The 21,834-nt window shown below is 43.2% G+C and overlaps 1 protein-coding gene across 1 annotated transcript in view; it reads right to left on the bottom strand.

The window, feature by feature from the left end:
* Window positions 1-21,834, bottom strand: part of IGF1R (insulin like growth factor 1 receptor) — a 177,861-nt gene that overhangs the window by 50,943 nt on the left and 105,084 nt on the right. The window contains exon 3 of the mRNA XM_066196642.1: window positions 608-920. Within this exon, the coding sequence (XP_066052739.1) occupies window positions 608-920 (313 nt within the window). The remainder of the gene's footprint in view (window positions 1-607; window positions 921-21,834) is intronic.

The following is a 21,834-nucleotide window of genomic DNA, read 5'->3' on the forward strand; positions in this document are numbered from 1 at the left end:
TCACAAAAATCACATGCAAACACTGCTCCAACTGTTAGAATTAAATAACAGGAGGAGAGTGACACTCTTACAAGAATTTATTCTGTATGATACTGTTGGCTGCTGCATTATTTTTGTCACCATCTAGATGATTATTCCTTCTAAAACACCATTGTTATCTCCTGAAAATAGTGAAAAAAGGGAAATTAAATTAAATACACTGAAGAATAAATGTGTCTAAAATGCAGGCACACACAAAGCAAGCAATATGCAAGGCAAGGTAACTCCTATGGTTCGTTCTGTGTGATAACGATCATCAGCCAACTCCAACCTTGGGCTTCACTTTGCTCTTGGGCTTCACTTTTGTTTTGTTACTGTCTACTTGAAGAGCTGGTTCTGCATTGCACGACCTCCCCCAGCCACTCTGAAGAGCCAGAGCCCACCAACCCTGCACAGGCTGCACCCATCAGGTCGATTGATCGTGAAAAGGTCGAAGTCAGCTTCTGCCACGTAACCTCCCACTGAAATTCCCCCTCCTATGTCCTCCCCTCCATCCCAAGCAATCTGCACCCCAAGCCGCCCCTGAACAGGGAGTGGCAAACCCACAAGCAGGCAGAAGCCGCGTTACCTTTGGCTCCCGTTGCGGATGAAGCCCGAGGGACACTCGGCCATGCACTCGTCGTTGTGAATCACGAACTTCTCGTACTCGCTGGCGTCCGTGGCGGGGACTTTGGAGCAGAACTCTCTGGTGACACAGCGCCAGCCCTCGAACTTGTAGGTGTTGGGGGGGCAGGTGGGCAGGCACACGCCCTCGTAGTAGTAGTTGCGGCAGGCAACGCACGCCGTGTTGTTGTCGGGCGCCGTGCAGCTCCCCAGGCACTCGGGGTGGCAACACTCGTTTTGGTCTGTGCAGGCTCGCTTCCCACACGAGCTGGGGCACACTGCAGGACACAAAGCAAGGGAGGGTGAGCAACACCTGCTGAGGTGAGTGGCACTGAAAGAGAAACTCTGTGCAACTCTATGGAGGTTTGTTCCCTGCGTGCTAGAGCATCGCTGAAAAGAAAAAAAACCCCAAACCCACTACTGCAAAAAATTCTGGTTTTCTCAGCTTTAGTTGCCTGAAAGTAAATTTTTCTCAGATCAAATTTATGACATGAACCAAGTAAGTAATAAAGAAAACTGCTGAAAGCAAGATCAACATAAGGATAATGGAAACAGGCAGTACTGGAACCTATTCCATAGCCTAGCATTATGGACCATTTTTTTTTTTTTGGCATGCTGACTTATTGTCTTTCTAAGCATTTCTTGCCTTTCCTATCTGTACTTCAAATTGGTCTTTTATTGGCAAGAAAACAAGCTTCCTTCAAAACAACTTACTTACACTTGTAGAAGGAAGGCCTGCTCTACTGCAGCACACATGGTTGGGCTGACCCCAGTGTAGCATCCCAATGTTGCTTGTGTGTGCAAAATGCGGTTTAATAAAGTATCAAATCATCATCCACATCAAATAATACCAAGGAATTACGGAGCTACTATTTTCCCCAGAAAAGCGTAACAGAATTCTGCCTTATCCTCAAATTCTGGGTTCAGAGAACAAAATATGAAAGAGAAAAAAAAAAAAAAAAAAGAATGGGGTGCAAATTTATGGAGACATTCATTTTATGTGAAAGCATTTCAGCTTGGAAGGCACGAACAAAGAGCAAAATCCTCAGCAGCCAAGATCACCACTGCTAGATCAAAAGAAGTGGCAGCATTATATTTATGTAACAACAGCATTTTGATTACGGCACTCTATGGCCTTTTAGCCACACGAGCCATGCGCCAGAGGCTCTGGAAACACAGAGATTGCAAATCTGGTTTGCATTAAGTAGCTGTTTGCCACTTTCTAACTTAGCTAAAACACTGTATCAGTAACAACAGCAGAAAACTGGATTTCAGTGGCGCCACTACAGAGAGATCCAAGTGAAGCACTACAGACATTTAAACGGAAGGATTTCAGCAGAGCAAAGAATCGGGAGAGAAGTTAACATCCCAAAATGACCATGGGAGCAGCTGATGAAACCCCATACAAATTCTGCATTGTGATTTATCTCTCAGTTTGCAGCTATGGCATTGTTTTAACGCAGGACTAAACATCCTAAAATTTTAATGCCCTCCTCTTCCCATAATGAAGTCCAGGCTTTCCAGTTTTTACAATCCCATTCAGCAGAACTCCACCATCCTGACACAGGACAAAATTCTCAAGACTGCTATTTAGCCATACTAGTAACAGTAATAACAACAAAAACAGTTATTCCCCCAGAAAAACAAACCAAAAACCACAAGAACCCCGACTGCTCATAGCAATGCTGGTGCCTGCTCAGGTGCCACAAGTATCACAACCATCACATGAAAACCAAATCAAGAAAATTTTTGCAGAGCCTGTAAGACTACAGAGAGCCAGAATGCAGAGGCAATCACTGCTAAATAATTCATTGCCTGAAGATGCTGGATGGTTTTTTTTTCTTGAAAAGGAAACAAATCATACACAACAAACCTATATACCAAAATAAAACACACATGCAGGTGGTGTATTCTCTTTCTGACTGTAATCTGCACCAGTGCAAAAGAAGTCTGCCCAAACGCCACCTTAGTAAGGCATCACAAATTGCCTTTCACCTTAAGGTACACAGGACTTGCATCTGGCACTACTAAGGGATTAAAAACAAAAAATAAATCAGTGTGTCTTGCTAGCAGATGGACTGCTGTGCTGAGTGGGTGCCAGAACTCAGATTTCATGTGGTAGCTACATTTCCAGTTCAAAGCCCTACTAAAAAAAACACACACCACCCCATGCCTCCACAAAGTTCATTACTGGATGTATTGATTAAATACACGATTTTTTCGTTTTCATCTGAACAATTTGCTGGAAAACAAACACCGCTGTACTAAGTATTGGGATAAACATAGATCAAGTTTATTTCATTCCTGCGAAAGACTCCTGTATTCCCTTAATGCCTCTGCCATTCATGAGCAGTCTGCTACAAAAATAGGATTCCCTGCATCTCCTGGTAAATCTGCTGACTCTGGTCTACGGAAATATAAACCGGAGCACAGAAGGATAAACAAGTTCACATGAAAAAGGCAATCAGTGAAACAGGTTTTCAAAACTATAGTAATATTTTAATCACAACCATTTTAACATGAACTCTTGAAAACTTTATAAAGATAATTTTTTAAAAGCTCAGCATCCTCGCTTTTTCCTCAGTCCTATTTTCTGCTTGTTCTTGCTAACGTTGGCAGAGTTTTCAGCCTGGAGACAATACGGGTATCCTGTTCCTTTGAAGAGGCAGAACAAGAACTTCTGTGTGTGTGTTCGTAGGACATATTATCAACAACAAAAAAGCCTTATCTGCCTTACACGCCGGTTCCCTCCGATATCCCTGTTCTAAAAACCTTACTAAACAACACTGGCTGACCTCCCAGTCCAGACCCATCTATCCTCCCCCCACCCTCCCAAACTGTGCTACTTGGGCTCCTAGATTTGTACCAAAACATGTCAAATGCAGGTTCCAAAATGCTTAGGCCAAAAAAAGCACCCCGCAATACACTCGGCAACTTGTTGACTTTACTCTGCAAGAACATTAGAAACACAAACAGGAGCAAACAGTGGGCTGACATTTGGGGACAGAATTTATCAGCCAGGTACAACAGCGCCTTGGAACATGAAGGCTGATGACGATATTCAAAAAAAAACCAACCCTCTGAACAAATCCTTGCTGACAAGCCCAAGGGCAAAAAATGCTTAATTGTCATCACATGCAGATACCAAAATAATGGAAAATTTCAGAGACCTTGGAGGGCAGCCATGGGAGAAGGAAGTCAAAGCAAGACGTGGAGAAGGGCAGACCCTTAAGCACTTTAATAAAGAGATGATGGAGGCCTAACTAGAGCAGCATCCATTTACATTTAGAGAGTGAAAGTAGTATCAAATCTTCAGAGAAAGACAGTGCAAGAGTATCAGTAGCCACAAATCCAATTTCTTGGAGCAAAACCAACAACAAAACTTTCATTGGCCATCCGTACTTCACCTTCTCTCTGATTTCTTCACATGAGTTTTTCCCTGTCAACAAAAAATTCGGGAGATTTTCTGAATACTGTCAAGATACCATGATCATTGATAGAAAAGAAAATAAAAGCAACACTTTTTATTCCAAGATGCCTCTTTACTGAGCAAATCAGATTCAGACCTGACATACAGCAAGGAGATACCTTAAAACTAAATGCAAGAAACATCTCAGAAACACGAGGCACCCCAAAAGAATCTGACTCAGAGACTTGTTATCCTCAATTAAAACCCCCAAGATGCTAAACCAGAGTTGCAAACACAAAGCAAGGTTTGGAAATCCTCAAACACAGCTCTGGGGGGGAAAAAAAAATAATTTAAAAAGCAAGAGAGAAATCATCTGCCTGTATTTACGACAGTTCCCTTCTGGACAGGCTCAGGCTAAGGAGGTGGCAGTAAGTTTGCCTGACATCTAATCCCTCCCTGCTATGTGGAGTGTGCAGCACGCCAGGGCTCGCTGCAAACACCCCGCGCCTTGACATCATGGCTATCGGAGAGTTTGGGCAGACAAAGTGCTCTCTTATCATCTCCAAGACGCCATGACTTCAGCAAAGCTGGAGCAGAAAAATCAGGTGAATAAACAATCAGTCACAGGGAGTGAAAATGCAGCCAGAGGAGGAAGACTCCTGGCAAGCGGAGGCGCCGGCCTCGGCCAAGAATGGCACCGCGCCAGTCACACGCGGGCAAGCAAAAGGTTGCCAAGTGTGGGATAAATATTTTTTAAAGATTCTTTCTCTCCTTGTAAAAAGATATTTGATCCTTCTTTGGGTTTTGGGGTTGATCTTTTGGCTTTTTTAGAGCATCCTTCAGATAAAATAATGTTTCATTGAAAAAAAAGGAGGGGGGAGAAAAAAAGCGCCTCGTTTTGAGCAGAAACCAGAGGAGGAAAGGAGTGTTTTCTCCTAGCCAACTACCGAAAAAATTAGCTGTCTAAATTTATCCACAAAGACAGAAAAATACAGTCACTTTTGGAATGTTAATCCTTCTACATGACAGAATTTTTAAAATATTGCATTTTAATGGGCTAAACTTTGGTACGGCCTTTCAAACAGCTGACTTCAAATGCTCAAACAGCCTATACAAGACTTGATTTCTTTTGCCCAATATTCTGTGAGAATAGAGAGACTGGAAAGACATTACTCAGAAAATCCAGTGATTCATGGTCAAGGCTGGAATCAAAAACTACAGAATAAAAGGAAATACGCATATTAAATACACGCAGTAGCGTGTTCTGATCGCAGAAATATGGGTAAAAGTCATCTCCAAGGCACTGAAGAGGCCACTCAGAGCAGTCGTATAAATCTTTATATTGCGACAGAAACGGGCATTAGAAGCATACCAACAATGGTATATTTTTTGTCTTTTCTGTTCACCCTTCTCTAAAACTGATTAACTCATATTCAGCGAAAATCCTGAGGCAAAAAATGCTGCCATGTCGAGCCACTTTCTAATAGTTAAGGCATGAAGTCTGGCAGCTTTTGACATTAACTACCAGATCTCAAAAGTTCAGTTCAACCCAGCACTGATCTAGGACCTGAAAGAGATCATGTCCTCCTTCATTAAACCTCCAGTATGTGGAGTCATGTCCACCAGCAAAATACTTGGATGGGTCTACACAAACTTACACCAAGAGGTCATTAAGACTACAGCCCGCAGGCTACGTCTGACTCAAGATCAGCCATGCGTTTCCACGTTTAAATCCTAGTCACTACCAAACCATTTTTATCCCTGAGACCTTTCCAAGGATCCTAAAATTATTCTGATGTGGTTCAGGGAATTTTCTTCCCACTACACCTGGTCACCCTCCACACAAAGCTTTCTGGTCTTTCGCTTCTCAGTATTTCTGTTTGTCACAGATGCTGCATATGCCTTTATCCCTGCATGAAGGAGTGGGTGTGATGAAGCATTCAGAACCTCAAAATAACCTCAGTGGATCTGCCCAGCCTGACATCAGCCCACTAGCTGCCCAATTTTTAATCATATGAAAGATTGATCGAGGAATCTGTTCTTGCATTCCCTTCCTCAGGATTTTACAAGTGAAAAACAACACACAGCCAGTAGTGCAGCAGTTGCAGCCAACTGCTCAGATGGAAGCACCTGTAGATGGTTCTGGAGCAAAGGAAGTGGAAGAAAGGAGTGGGAGACAGGTTAGAAGAGGAAGATCCAGCACCAACCAGCACCTGGAGTCTGATTCCACCAGATGGAATGAGGTCTATAAAGCAGAGAGGAAACATTCATCATTCAGTGAGCATATTCCAGTTGATACACTGGAGTTTGATGACCCCACACATCCCTCTTTTGGCCACCTCTCATTCATTCCTTACCCTAGAAGTTGTACCAAAACAGCTTCCAGGCTTTCCAGCTGTGATAGAAAACAACATGTGTGCCAGATCCATTTTATTCAGAGCAGAGGACTTGGGGACACTCTTTGGCACTGCAAAATTCCCATCCCTCCAGGTTTCTGCAAATGAAGCAGTCAACCCTGCTAAATGCTCCAGCAGCATTACAGGAACTCCCATCACACCAAAATGAGAGCAAATGGAAACCTGAGTGAAGAAAACAACCACCTTATCCCACAGTCAACAGGAACCCACGGATAGCACAGGTAGTGTGCGTCTGCTCCCAAGCGCGTAAGGCCACGGCCCAGGAAGGTCCAAACAAACACGAGTTATTGACAAACCCAGGCAGCATGAATTGCATTCTCTTTCAAAACAGTTCGTGTTGCCCAGCACAGCCCAGACTGGCATCGTTGCAGCTGGCACTCGGGAGAATGAGGAAAAAAACAAGTCCATTTAGTCCCTTCCACGCCAGTATGAATTCAGCACATAAACAAACCCCACGGAGGCAGATACACAACCATCTCTGGGGATTTGGGGCCAGTTGCACTCTGTCTTCAACACTGGGTAAACAAACTGGTTGGGAACGTTTTACCATCAGTACTGCACTGTTCCAGAAACATTTCCTCTACACACGAGGAAATTTCCCGCTGGAAGATGCAAATCAGAGCAGTAACACTGATCAGAGTGGGGGTGAGGGCAGGAATATGAGGGTCCCCCCGCGGTGGTGAAAGCTGCTCCCCATCCACTGCCATTCCCCACCACTCACTGTCACAGATTTGTCCACATTCCTAATGGGACAACTGAAGTTCCTGACCTCTGCAGTAACAGATAAGGAAAGCAAAGTGCTGCTGAAGAACAGCTCTGAGGCAAATTATTTTTCTTTTTGCTGCAGATTACGAGCGATATATTGGGGTTTTGCTTGTTCTTGCTTAAAGCTAGATTTAATCTGCCTGTCTTCCAAATGCTGCAAGTGTAAGGCAATAAGCTTTACAGGATTTAATTAATATACTGCAAGCAAGGAGTGCTGGTCAGCCATCTCCTGGCAAAAGCCCAGCTGGAGGAGGACTACTATTCACATTCCAGATTTATTCTAAAGGAGGAAGACAGGCTGATAACATTATCACACTGGCCTAAATTATGTAGTTCTCTTAATGCCGAAGGATCACGGCAGTTTAATCCAGGGCAAACAAGAGTCACTGGTTCGGAGGGATTCAGCTCCTGCTCCATTTCAGGAATGCCCTTTGCGTTCATGCCTTACACCCATCAACAGCTTAACCATTCTGGCACCAGCAACGAAACAGAATGTTCGTCTTGGAGGCTGAATCAACACTGCTCCAGCCAAGGGCTAATTACACTGAAATTAAAGGGAAAAAAGCTTCAGGAAAACTGTTCATAATACACACAGCAGGGCAAACCTAGAAAGTTTTTGTTCATCTCCAACTCAGACGACAACAACACATGACAAAACCTATTAGAAGGATGAAAATTCACAGAAACAGCCAGAAAGAACATTCAAACTGTTTTACTACAGAGCAAGATTTTTCAAGCTGTTCACCTGCCATTAAGATAGGCCACTAAAACCAGGATTAAGATCCAGATGTTCAGGAGCCCGAGAAAAGAGCAGGATGATAACGAAAGGGCAGAACAAGTTGCAAGAATGCTGATGGTCTGCAAAGTTATCAGAGACAACTGGTGCATTTGTTTTAAATTAAAAACTACTAGATCTGGGAGTATGGCATCACTTACGATATTTGCACATTGCAAGTGAAAGGCACCCTCTTAACCACAACAGCAACGATGCTCCAAACAATGTTAAGGCAATTATGCTAAAACGATCAAATAAAGTATTTCCTTCAGGACTTCCAGAAATACAAGACTGTAAGCAAATCTGACAGCAACTGAAGACTGTGCTCTAGAGACCCACAACAATCAAAGGGTGAGCTCTTTCCTTGGTTTTAATAACCATGGAATATATTTTTCATTCTAAATCTTCCTCTATTATAAATGAAGAGGGAATACAGAAAGTTCCAGAATTTCTAAGACCTAAAAGCAGACAGGAAGGTTGTGCATTAATCCATTTCTTAATGCATTTTAACAAATTTACAGGCAACACTGACAGTGTTCCGGAAGGATACAGCTGATTTTAAAGCTGTATTAGAATTAGTTTCTTCTCATATACCACAACCATGGGTGGAAGCATCTCAGAGGGAAATGGGAAAATGTTGAGTTATCTTTTTTAGACTTGATGCAAATTGCTTTCATCATCTGTAAATCACCCTGAACTATCTGGACCTAAATTTTTAACTCCATCCTCCATGGTCTGATCTGCAAACAACAGAACTGCTGCAACAGTTGCCTGTTTGTGGTTAGGGCTTCCTGACCAGCTCTGCATGTGGACAAAAAAGCTGGAGCCGGGCTCCAGAACCTGCTTTGGAAGTGCAAGGATGCTCCCAGTCCATTGTGGCACTGGACACGAGCACAGACCCAAAGCAGGCCCCAAATGAACCGCTGCAAGTTCAGCAGCTCTGAATCCCCAGACAGCTCAAGCCAAGCAAAGGACTCAAACACCTGAGTCAGAAGGCACTGGGGAAAAGTGCCTTGGGTCAGCAAGGAGCACGGATGGAGCAGCAGCAGCTGCTGGGAGTGCTCAGTGCTTCCTGCTAACCCAAGTGAGGGATGACAGTGTCATCCTGCCTGTACTCAGCTCACTATCTTTAAAAACCTCCTCCGTTGTTAGACTGAACTATTTCGGTTCTTCCAACAGTTTGATAAATAAACTGTTTGACTGTGACATCCCCCAGAAACTGCAAATACACAGAATATACTCACGGGACAAACAGCACACACAGCACTGCTGGCCACGTACTCACACACAGCTAAGACTTGGATGGATGCTTGAGTTGTCTCTGCTGATACACTTCCACACGCTTTTGAGGAATTCCTGCTAGCATGACTGGGAAAAAAATAATAATGACATTGCCTCGGACTTTCTAAATCCTTCCCTGCAGTAAGGATTTGTGATCAGATTAGGGAGTACCAGAGGTTTATTTATTTATTTGTAGGAAGGACAGCCAAGGTGAGCTGTATCCCTGGATCTGACAGCGGCTCCAGGCTGCAGCAAAGCCAGCTCTGAGACACTGCCACGCTGCTCTGAAGCTGGAGACGGCATCAGACAGCACTTATTAAAGAAGAGGGGATTCGTGTTTTTGATACTGGCACAAAGTGGGAAGCACGCTGCTTCCCACTCTGTTTTCGCTCGAGTTTGGCACGTTTGAGCTACGCTTTTCTTCTCCAGTACCTTTTTTTGTCATCTCAAGTCACATTCACATGAACATATAAATACGCAGATCCTTACGCTCTGTGTATAGCAGATACTTACAAGGATGGTCTCAAAAAAGAATATTCTTTTCACACACTAAAAAAATTATACAGAGTTATTTTAAATTCAGAACTGTTTGTATATTCCTTATAAGTTTATAAAACTCTCACTGTCCTCCCATGACTAACGAAACTGGAATTGAGAGAGTATTCTATATTTATAACTCGTCTGGTTGCTCATGCCTATGGCCCTATTTCCACCCTCCATTACTGTACACAGAGCTATGTGAGGTATTGTGGGTTCCCAAACTTCACCGATTTCCTAACAAGGCAGGCCTGTGTCCCGGAGGAACAAGCTGGGGGCTGTTTCATTCGAGCATTGGCCGAACTCAGAGGGAGAGGCCTTGAGCACTGTGGTTTTGGCAGCTCATCTTGAAGCTGGTATTAGAAGCCATGTCTGGGCAGTGACACACCGAGCTGGCACCGGGCTGGGGATCGATGCTGTGTCTGCTGCACAAACCCTCTGGGATTCCTACACACTCACCCCAGTGAGTGCAGCGCTCCGCGGAACAGCTCCTCGGTCACCTACAGCACGGACACACCGTGCAAATCCCAGCCTGACAGACTCACTGGCCTCTCAAAATCCAAAGGAGGCAAAACCCTCAAATTTCATCCAAAACTCCCCGGAGAGCATGGTGCGTTCACTGATGCCAGCCCACTACAGACCTCCAGTGGCTGGCAGAGAAAGAGACTCTATCAGGCATCTAAATGCAGCAAAATAAGGAAAAAACTGGATTACATACAAATGAGGGTTGGGTGACATTCCTTATCCATATGAATGCCCAAGACTCACGCAATCATATCCCATCTTTTGAACAGGAACACTTCAGTAGTTCAAAAATCCCAGAGAGAAATCTGAGGTTTTGTCATTGCAGAGGTGCCTCATAATCAATGCATTTTTAACTCATGCCAGGCACCCGTGGGGCATAAAGCTTTTTTTAATTCACAGCTCCTACACATGCTTAATATAAATAAGTATTTACCCAAAAAAGCAGAGGGAAAATAGGTACAGACATTTTTTAAAATTCAAAATATGTTGTTGGTGGCTGGGATTAGGGTCTAACACTCATGGAGGTGGATTCATTGCAAGGCCAGGATGGATAAAGCCTTGAGTGAACTGGTCCAGTGGAAATTGTCCCTGTCCACAGCAGGGGGTTTGGGACTAGGTGAGCTTAAGGTCCCTTCCAACCCTTGACATTCTAGGTTTCACTGATTCATTAGATACTAGATTAGATTAGATACGAGAGCTATAAAAACCCCACAAAATCAAGAAACCCACAACTCTTCCTAAGCGGCTCTGCTGAAAGGCAAGTTCAGAAGGATTTATCCAAGGGTCTAAATGCTCCACAAACAAAATCAAGGCAAGATCTGGACTACACTTAGAAAGTCTAAGGCTCAAAAAAACAAACAAACAAACAAAACCCCAAAACCCCACCATTACCAGGAAAGCAAGTGGTGAACATGGACAACTTTGTATAACTGAACTGAGAATGTTTTCCCCTAGGAAAATAAATGTTCCCTTGGAATACTGTAGCTGAGAGTGACAGCTTCTAAATCCTCCTATAAGGCAAACCAAGAACACCTGCCTCTCCTTCCCTTTAATCCCAGGGTCACTGTCTCTGCTGCGGGCAGGCAGTGCTGCTACGTTTCCTCCCCCCCCGAATTTATTCAGCCGCTTTCTTTGCTTTGCAATAAAGCTGTCAGGATTAACAGGCAGCTCTGGTGAGTCAGATGTTCAAAGGGAAAACATGATCTGTACCTCTCCCCATCTCTACAGCAATGCTACTAGTGGAATTGTTTTCCATCACTTGCCACACAAGACAAACTTTTAAGAGCTATTAAACACTCCTCCAGCTTAGCAAGAAGAAAAATTATCTAAATTTATCAAAGGAGCTAAAGTTCACTACACTTTGAGGAAAGGATTTAAATATGGATTATGTTTTCATCCACCTAGACCACTGAGTAAAATCATAAAAAGGTTTTTGAAGAACTAAATAGAGCAAAACTTTAGTAATTCCATTTATTTTTTAACAAGTTTCACTATTATTTACATAATTTCAAAGAATGTTTATGCTGAAGTAGAGCAATGATGTTTTCCCACAACATGTGACCATCTGACAGACCCTTTTCTATGGTTTTTTTTTAGAAATTCTCTTTTAATGTTAAAATTCCGCTACGTATTTTATTAATTCTGTGGAGGACTAGTATTAGTTACAGGAGAAAACCCAGGTTCCCAAAGCAAACAAGCTCTACAATTCAGTAGTACCAGTATTTACAGGCTCTTCATGCAGAACGTGCAGCCTTCAGACAGACCATGAAACTTTCCACAACCTCGTTTACCCCAGAAATTATTTGATTTATAGGACACCTACAAACACCTACAAATGGAAAATGTATTGAATTCTAAGCTTTATTTCTCAATAATACTGTAGTAAACAAGACTACAATTACCTTTGCTTCCAGTTATGGGTCTCCCTGAGCCAATAACTGCAGATATCTTTGGTTATAGAGGTCACAGGAGTCAAAGCATCACCACACTTCCCTTTTCCACCTCCTCATGATGCTACACCGTGTTTTTACTATTCAGAGCTACATCCTCCTCCTCCTCCCCGTACTGATCTATTCTGAACACACCAGCCACGCCATTCCCTACATTCTCCAGTTGTATAGTTACAGAACACAAAGCAGACCAAGAACAAAATATTTCTGGCCACGCTGCAGATATCAATACCATATCACCCCCACAAACATTTAATGCTGATGCTGAGAAATGTTGTGACAGTCATGGATCACCTCTGGTCCAGCTGGTCCTCGCTATAAAAGGGGACCAGTGGCTGGTTTTGGCCAGCTGGAGGGGGACAGAGCTGTATTGCCATCACTGAATTTGAGAACCACTTTCTTAATCCATCATTAGAAATGGTATTTCTCTTCCAATATTTACAACTGCAACATGAAACAACAAATGGATCTGTCTTTATTCCAAGAAGAGCAGGCCCTGCTTTCCCTGCAGTTACATGAACCTCGACTTCCATACCCATTAAATGAAGTTTTCTGTAAGTTATGCAAACAGTAGCCAGAACACACTGCTTGAAAATCACAGTGGTTGAAAAACAAACAAAACTCAGACAAATCCGAATTTGCAAACAAAACCTTCACTGAAAAACAATGAACAGGAACCACCAAAAACAGTAGATCCTGCTTGTTGATGGCTCTGAAACAAGAAACAGGGAGGGGAAAAAATAATTAGTATTCCAGGATGTCCCACGCACACACCCAAAACTAAAAGCATTAAATTGGATGGGAATAGAATAGCTGATCTTGCCGGCAGTCAAATACAGAGAAGTATAATTTAAATTGCAAATTATAGAGCAACAGATTTTTGCACAAAGTTCAAGGCTGTTCTATGGTTTGTTTTTATGAATTAGGAATGACGTGGGGAAAAATTAAGGGGTTGGGCCAGCTACTACCCTTAATACATATTTCAGCTTAAATATTTCTCAGACTCATTTGATGCACTTTACCCAGGCACCACGGCTCGTTAAAGTGATGACAGAAGTAAAGCAGCTTCCCAGAGATCATCCCCAAGGATACAGCATCCGCTGGTGGCCACGCTGCTGCTGGAGGATTAACTGCTACAGGAGGATCTCCAAACTGACTAATTACTCCCTCCTCCCCACATTCATGCCCTTCCCCACATGGGAAACTTTTAAAACATTTATACCTTTCCTGGGCACTGCTTTTCGACCTACAGTTCATGGGACAAAGCTTCCGCCTCCCTTCCCCCAGGTTTTGAAGAGCTTGCTCCCACCAACATCAGATTCTTGGCCTTGGTGCCCACAAACTAAACTTGATGAATGCTTAGTAACAGAAAAATATATACTTCACATTCATACAGAGCTTTTTAATCAGCAGTTCTCAAAACGCTTTACAAAGTATGAAATCTAATCAAATGGTTGGTTTTGATGCAGGGTTTGGGGGGATAAATGCAATAAAAAAAAAAGATGAGTTACTCCACGTTACAGCAAAAGGCAGAAGATTTAGGAACAGAAGAAGCTGTTTGCCTTGATATGCAAAAGCCTCTGACACTATATGACCATAATAACTTTCTTTTAAAATGCAACCAGTCCTGAATTACAGACTTCAGCACACGATTACAGAACATTATTCAGAGGACCTGGGGCTCAAGTATTTTTCTGTCAGGCTGTTAGCACATAATAGAGAAAAGACCAAGCAGAAGCCAGACAATCTATTAAAAATTGAAATCAGCGTGCTTTGGGAGTATTTGCAAAAAATTCTACTAGTGAATATGTCAGTAGCCACAAAAAAACAGGTATTTCACTCTAACAGTGGACCCCAGCCTAGTCTAAAATTTAAAATACTTTTGCAACATCAGACTTAGATCTTTTGGGACAAATACAAAGACAGTGGTGAAGATTCTGCAGACTTTAAAGGATGACAACTAAGGATGTCAATATCTTCAGCACAGAAAGAAGTGAGGCTTGTCTGACCAAAGGATATTGAGCCAAAGGCTTTACACTGACACATGACAGATCGCAGTATCATAAAAAATAAAGATTGGAAAGGACCTCCAAGATCATCGAATCCAACCTTTGACTGATCACCACCTTGTCCAGTAAACCAGAGCACTGAGTGCCATGTGCAGCCAGCTCTGGAACACCACCAGGGATAGGGACTCCCACCACCTTCCTGGGCAGCCCTTTCCAATGCCTGGCCAGTCTCTCAGTGAAAAAATTCTTCCTGATGTCCAACCTGAACCTCTCCCGGCACAGCTTGATGCCATTTCTCATGTCCTGTTGCTGGTTGCCTGAGACAAGCGCCCAACTCCCTCGTGCCAGGGAACTGTAGAGAGCGATAAGGCCACTCCTGAGCCTCCTTTTATCCAGGCTGAACACCCCCAGCTCTCTCAGCTACTCCTCACAGGACTTATTTGATCCAGACAAGTCACCACTTAACAGTAAAACTCGGCTGAAAGGCTCATTATAAACTACAGTAGTGTAAAGAATGTAAAGCAGAATTTTGGGATTCCTACAAGAAAATGTGGACAAGGTATCTTCTCCAAAGGTTTCTATCTTAGGTATTTTACCTCAAGGACTGATTGATTTTTGAAGGTTTTCTAATTAATAAGCCAAATGGCTTTACAAATTAATTTCACTTTTTAAAATACACTGTTTTCTTTGTTTTGTCATTCCGAGTTTTTAATCACATATGCAGATGGTGCCACCTGGGAAAGTTTACACGCTTACATCATTAAGTGTCTCTGAATTAACTTCATGCCAATAATTGTTTTTAAGACATAACATTGCCAAATTTCTCACTTGAGAGAAGTTAATGTAATTCTTTTCTTGCTCACTGGAGAGAGATGGTGACTTCTTCCATTGAGGGACAGACACACATGGACAGAGTTCCGCCACTTCCAGCCACACAAAACTCCCATCTTTTTATCTCTGGTCCCCACTTGACTGTCCAGTGTCTGATGGAACCTCTACTACACAACCAATGTCAATCACAACTGGATTTTCTCAGCCACTAACAGCCCCAGTACCCTGCAGTCACAGCTGGATTTAACAACACACCAGTGGGGATGTGACAGGATTTCACCCACGGCACAAGGACGGAACCTGGAGTCTCCATGAGCTGCCCACAGCTGCACAACTTGGGATGTGGTCCAAACCATCTGCATCTGAACCTGGGAGATTGCTCCAAACTGCCTTTTTTAAGATTAACAAATGTGTCTGCCTTAGAAATTATCATTTAGAGAATGACATTACCAGGTCAACGTGTTCCTGAGCACTGCCTTTGAGAAAAGACAATTTAAAAAGCATTTTGTGGCTGTTGGTGCAATGGGTAACAAAAACCAAATAGGCTCAGAACAAATAACTTAATAGCAACGTGTGTGGAAACCAAAATCTTTTTAAATGCAGTTTGAAATCTGCCAAGTCACACTTAAAAGAAACTCTACAAGGCCACAAGCCCCTTTGGCCAGCTTCTCATTCCCTCAGATTTCACCTCACCTGCACAGCAGCGCACAGCTTTGCTCACATCTCTCTCATTCCTGGACAGATGAACACAGCATCCTGGTCACTCTGCCATCTCCCACTATGCATTAGCTTATCCCCTGCTCCCCTGTTGGCCTAAATTATCCTTCCGGAGCTTGCACACTCTGCAGCCTCTTCCTTGAGCTCTTAAATCACTCCTCAAGCTTCACTCCTATCCAGACTACTAAAAATGCAACCTCATGAGCTATTACCTACAAAGCATTAAAAAACTATCCTCATGAGCCTGGTACTCCCCAAATGTCCATCGAGACTACTGGGAACCATATCAAGAACCAGAAGCTACAAAGTTGATGCACATGTGAATCTCGTTTTTGTTTGTTTAAATCAGCATTACCTTGATAAAACAACAATGTTGACACGCATCCAACAAATTACAGCTGAGCCCCTGTATCTAAGGATGAAGATCACAACTAAGAAGTATTCAGCAGCTCTAAGTCTAATCTCATGATCCCAGTTATTTTCTTAGTGAAGTCCAGCAGCGTATATTGTTTCACGGACAGCATCCTACTCATCTATAATGTGCATGCTGTCAATCAAAAGACTCAATAATTGAGCGACAATCACATTTAGAGCTAAATGCTTTTGAACTCTAATCATTCCAGAACAAGGCTCAGCAGGCCAGTCCAAAGAATCACGTCACATTCCAGAGCGCTGTACCTTCCAACAGGTACACATTGGGACTAAGTAATAACATGCCAGAGAAATCCATTTTTAATAAAACTCTGATGGTTAAATAGGGAGAAAAAAAAAAAAAAGATGCAGAGAAAAAAATTTTTAAATCCTTGAGTATAATCATTATTTTATCTGCACCTCTACACCCTCTCACATGACAGTATAAGTGTCTGGTGCTTGCTCGTGTTAGTGTATTTTTTGTCAACAAAGAAGATCAGGCTTCACTGCAAACACCTGCATTAGAGAGGCTTCTTACAGGTTCAATGACTCTTTGTGCGTCCTAAACCCCACAAGTGAAAAGAGACAAAAAAATAAACAGGAAAAGAAGAGTGATTAAAAAAAAAAAAAAAAAAAAAAAAAAGCGCCTTGTGTTGTTTCATTCACCACTCATTCCAAAACATTCAAATCAGCCCCAGCTCGGCGGGGAAATCCAATAAGGATAATGCCGGGGCTGTCTATCCGTGCCCGCAGGACTGCACACCCACGTGATGGTTTGTTTATGAGTCTGGAGCAGCATCACGAGGCGCTGCCCCACGGGACCCGCTCCACGGGCAGGGACAGCCACCACCCCCACGCCACAGCAACCCCAGCCACAGCCCCATAAACATCTCCCTTTCCCAAGCCGGCACATGCACCCCGTGCGCGGAGCCTTCCCACGCCGCAGCGCTTCCGCACGCAGCTCCTGACTCCGGGCTTCAAGGCAAGCAGGAGCAGCGGCCATTCAAAGCGCAGCGGGGAAAAAAAAAGCTCTTTTAAAAGCTCACACGCACGAAACAAAGAAAAATTTAAAGGCAGAGCTTATCAGAACCTCAGTCTGATTCTGCAGGTATAGATTTCTCTTCATAAAAATCAATAGATGATGATTTTAAGCCGTTTGATTTCATTGCTGTGTATCAAATCTCTGCTGTGAATGGAACATCTGAATCAATCTGCAAAGCTGCTACAGGCTACACTGTCACAGGCTTTCACGTGCCTTTTCTCTACCACTCTCACCACAAAGACAGCAAGATAAAAACCCCACACTGGAGGTTATTTGATATTTCTAAACAAGTACCAGCAGCAGATAGGCTTTTTCCCTTCAGCCCCCTGATTCTTCACACTGCTGTTTCAGGTGGAAAAGAAAAACTAAGCACGAACTGCACACAATGCACTGGTTTGCTGCAGTGGTGACTGGAGAACTAAAATGTCGTGTTTCTAGTACTGAGAGATGAAAACACGTTGAATTAAACAAATACACATGTACACTCTTCATGCTGAGGCTGTAGGGTTTCACCACAAAAGAAACACATAGATCATTTAATGCATTAAAAAAAGATGGCACAGTGGATTTCTGTGCTGTGCTCTGAATTATAACGAGAGGCTTGTTAAAACCTGAGCAGACACACAAAAACAAATGTCGTGGCAAATTTTTTTGTATCTGTTTTAGTCAATATGTCACAATAGGAAAATCTGGAGTTTTAATCTCTGGGCTCCTCTGAGCCTCCACCCCTAAATTATGTCCCTTTAGTTAAATTGCTGCCTTCATAATCCAGTCAGCACTGATCCCAAAGCTCTACATTGAGAAAGGTTACGATCCCATTTGTTTCCCACTCGTAAGACTGCCAGTGAGAGGGAGCGAGAGGCACGGCACAGCCTCCCACACGTATCCTGAACGCCCCCAATCCATATGGGAGTCACTCCAACACCCAGCTCTGCACCTCAAAAGCTGCACTGCTCAGAACTTCAAAAGAAAAGGTCTCATTTCTCCTCCTTGCATCGTTGTCAGAGCTACTGAAAGAGTGAAAAACAGGAACAATTTGCTTCTTTTGAGCACAGACTACCCCTGACAGGATCAGTATGAACAACTTGCAATTTTGAGGAAAAAAAGAAAATAATTCAGAAAAAGTCATGTGAATAAAGTATCAGGTTTCGAATCTGTTAAATAACTGCTATAAAATCTATTACTGATATTTTTTATACTTTAAAAAAAATTACAGCTATTCTGGATTACTCTAAGACTTCTTTGTTCACTGAATACAGACACTCTTATTACCTGCCTGGTAAGCCAGTGGATGGTACCACACCCCCTCTAAATCCTCCAAATCATGTATCTGCACATGTATTTACAATTTAGGGGAGGCAGGACTCAGTAGGACTTGGGGGGGGTGGGGGGGGGGGGGCGCGTGTTTGTTTTCTGTATTCAGAATAAGAAAGTGAAAATGAATGCAAATACCTCCTTTCTTGGCAGCAGGCAGCGCATTGTGAGCATCTCAGCCTCCCAGTCTGAGCACTGCAGCTGCCGAGCGGAAGAAATAAATAAATAAGAGCCCAACCCTAACAGCGAAGTATTTCAAAGGACAAAGGATATAAAAAGAAGAGCTGCAATAGAGATTTCAGCACAGCCACAAGTGAGACATCCCGAATTCCTGCGTGTTGTAGCTGCTCTCGGATTATTCCTTTATTTTTAAGCTCCTTACAATAAGTCTTACTTATCAGTCATTCACATCCACCCCTCATTTCCCACCCTGTTGTGATTTGCTGCAAAGGCCATCCCCCATCCATCACCCCTTGGTGGTTGTTTCTTTCACTGAACGGACATCCCATCAATTTGAAGATCCAGGGTGGCAAATCCCACAGGCTCTAAATGCACTCTTATTTTAAATGAATAATAATTTATCCTAACACCTTTCAGAGCTGATCTCGAGGTGATGGACTGCAGTTGTTCGGCTTTATTTTTGCGCAGCCCAGGTCCCTGTGAGTGATGCAAGAGCATCAGGTACTGTGGCCTCCTGCTCTGGGCCACAAAACCCAAAGAGCCACAGGAAGCAGCTAGTCCAGTACTCTCAAAGTTTGCATTTGCTTCACTTGGGTTGTCTCCCCAGCTAGGAACAAACATCAGCTGGGGAGTGATGCAACGTTTCCCCTCTCTGGCACAGAAGAAACAACAAACCCAAAGATGCAGGTCACAGCCTGGAGCCTCCACAGGTAAAGGGACTCATTCCCAAGCTCACAAAACCCTAAGTCTGCTCAGCTCTGAAGGGAACAGGAAGCCCATCAGCCCACACAATTGTTAGACAAAGCAGAAAACATATTTAAGCTTTTCTTTAACTTCTTTTAAAGCAGCACTCCATTCCTGACTTCTCCAAAGTAAAAATTTTGGTTTGGAAAGCATGGCAATTAGGATGGTTACCTGGGGTGGAAATGGTCTATTTTTGGACAAGAATAAAAGCTAATTGAACAGAAATTATTTCCTGCAAAACTTTTGCTGTTGATTTTGAAAGCCAGAAATATGACCACAGAGTACACTGTGCCTCTTCACAATCATTGCAGAAATATGATACTTTACATACAGGCACTATACAGCACAAGAAAACCATTTTTCTGGTGAAAGAAGAAATGACATGCCTGTATTCTTTAATCAGAAGAGAGCTTGGGAAGTCAGGAGATTAACCTCAGTGATACAACACTGCTAGCAAAATTCACTCAGTAGAAATATTAATTGCTACACTTAAATTGTTACAATTCCTTAGAAGGATTTTATCAGATCCACAATACTCCACATATTTGAAGAGATCTGCCACAAAATATATTAGAGCACAAGTCAAAGGGATAAACACTAACATAATTCTTCAGCTTCTATCTAAGGACCTGTCAGGTTTGCTCCTCGATAAACACGTGAAGGAACTCTTCATACCGCGCCTGCTGCTCTAAGCCACGCGTTTCACTCCTCACAGAAAAACACGCCTCAAAAGCCACTGGTAAACTGCCACCTCGCACTACCCATGATTTGAATTTAATTTAAAAAAATTAGTTAAGTACATCTGTCCTAGAAATGAGAGCTATCACAACAAAGCAAGATTTTTCCACACACACGTTGCCACCGGAATCTGCTGCTTCCCCTGGAGCACGTGCATCGCTTCTGCAACGCGATGAAATTCAGAGCGAACAAATAATTCCAGCAGGAACTCCACACAAGTTTCACAAAAGGCAAACATTGGGTTTTTTTGAAAAGCAAATCCTAGTTGTGAAGTTAATCTTCGCTACAGAAGACTACTAGAAGAATAAAGCAGGGGAAAAAAAGCTCTTACTTGAGCAAATATGTATAGAAAGGTGGTTAGCTGTGGGGTTTGGAAACTTGCATTGTCTAAGGAATATGAGCAAGGGATTTTTGCAGCAGAAAAATCTTTTAATAGATACTCCTGGAAAAGGAGGGGTAAGTAAATTTTGGAGCATACATGTAATTTTTCAGGTCAGATGCATCTGTTCCATTAAGGGATTTCACTAGCACTGGTTTTCAACACAGTTTTTCTCTAGCCAGAAGTTAATGCTTGTCCCATTTGACCCGGGAACAGAGCAGACAGTAAAATATTTAGAAGACTTGACGAAGCTGCTAACAAGAATAAAGGGCTCAAAATGAGAGAGTGGAATTAAACCACCAATAAACTAGGTCAAATTATTGGAGTGCAGAGTACCCTGAAATACAGCAAAAGGTAACTATTATAATTGTAATTTCCATCCCAGGTCATTTAAATGATTAATAGCAGGAGTTAGAAAAAAATTAATTAATTCCTGCAACTAATTCAATTCTATTGTATTTCCTTGGGTTGTCTGGACTCTTAAGCTTCATACCCAACGTCCTTTATGCTTTTATTGCAATAACCTGATGGACTTGTACTTTTACACATTTTGTGGGGGCCTACATCTCTTTCATATTATTCATATTTACCAACACCTGCTCTGAAACTTTACTCCCTCCAGGACCTGCAGAGAGGTACCTAAAGCACAGAGTTGTTTATATTGGAAAAGATACCAAAGACAGGTCCAACCACTAACACAGCAATGCCAAGGCCACCAGTAGATTGTGTCCCTAAGTAAGGGCAGGATGCAGCCACACTTGGGGACGTGCCACGCCCGAGATTTGTGAGGATCATCAACCACAGGGATGTGGAGGCTCTGCTGGTCACTGCACCACTGCTGGATGTGAGCAGCAGCCCAGGACACCCGGACACGGCCGGCAGAACAAACCACGTGCCCCTCCAGCCTCACGGACCGATTCATCCATACCCAAAGGTGACCCACTGCTGTCCACACGCCCGTAACCCTGCCAGGCAGAGCGGGTCACAGACCCCTCCAGCAGCCCGGGGCAAGTCCCCAGGTGTGTGACAGGGCCAGCAGCAGGCCGTGTCCCAGCACGGCGACAGCATGGCAGCCAGGCTGCCTTCGCCGTCCCTTCCCACGCACGGCTCCACTCCACGGTTGCCAGCAGCCCCGACACGGGCAATTCCCATCCACTACTCCTCCATCA

Source organism: Chamaea fasciata, unplaced genomic scaffold, assembly GCF_029207755.1.
Source record: "Chamaea fasciata isolate MVZ Bird 193981 ecotype frontalis unplaced genomic scaffold, bChaFas1.0.hap1 SCAF_14, whole genome shotgun sequence".
NCBI lineage: Eukaryota > Metazoa > Chordata > Aves > Passeriformes > Sylviidae > Chamaea > Chamaea fasciata.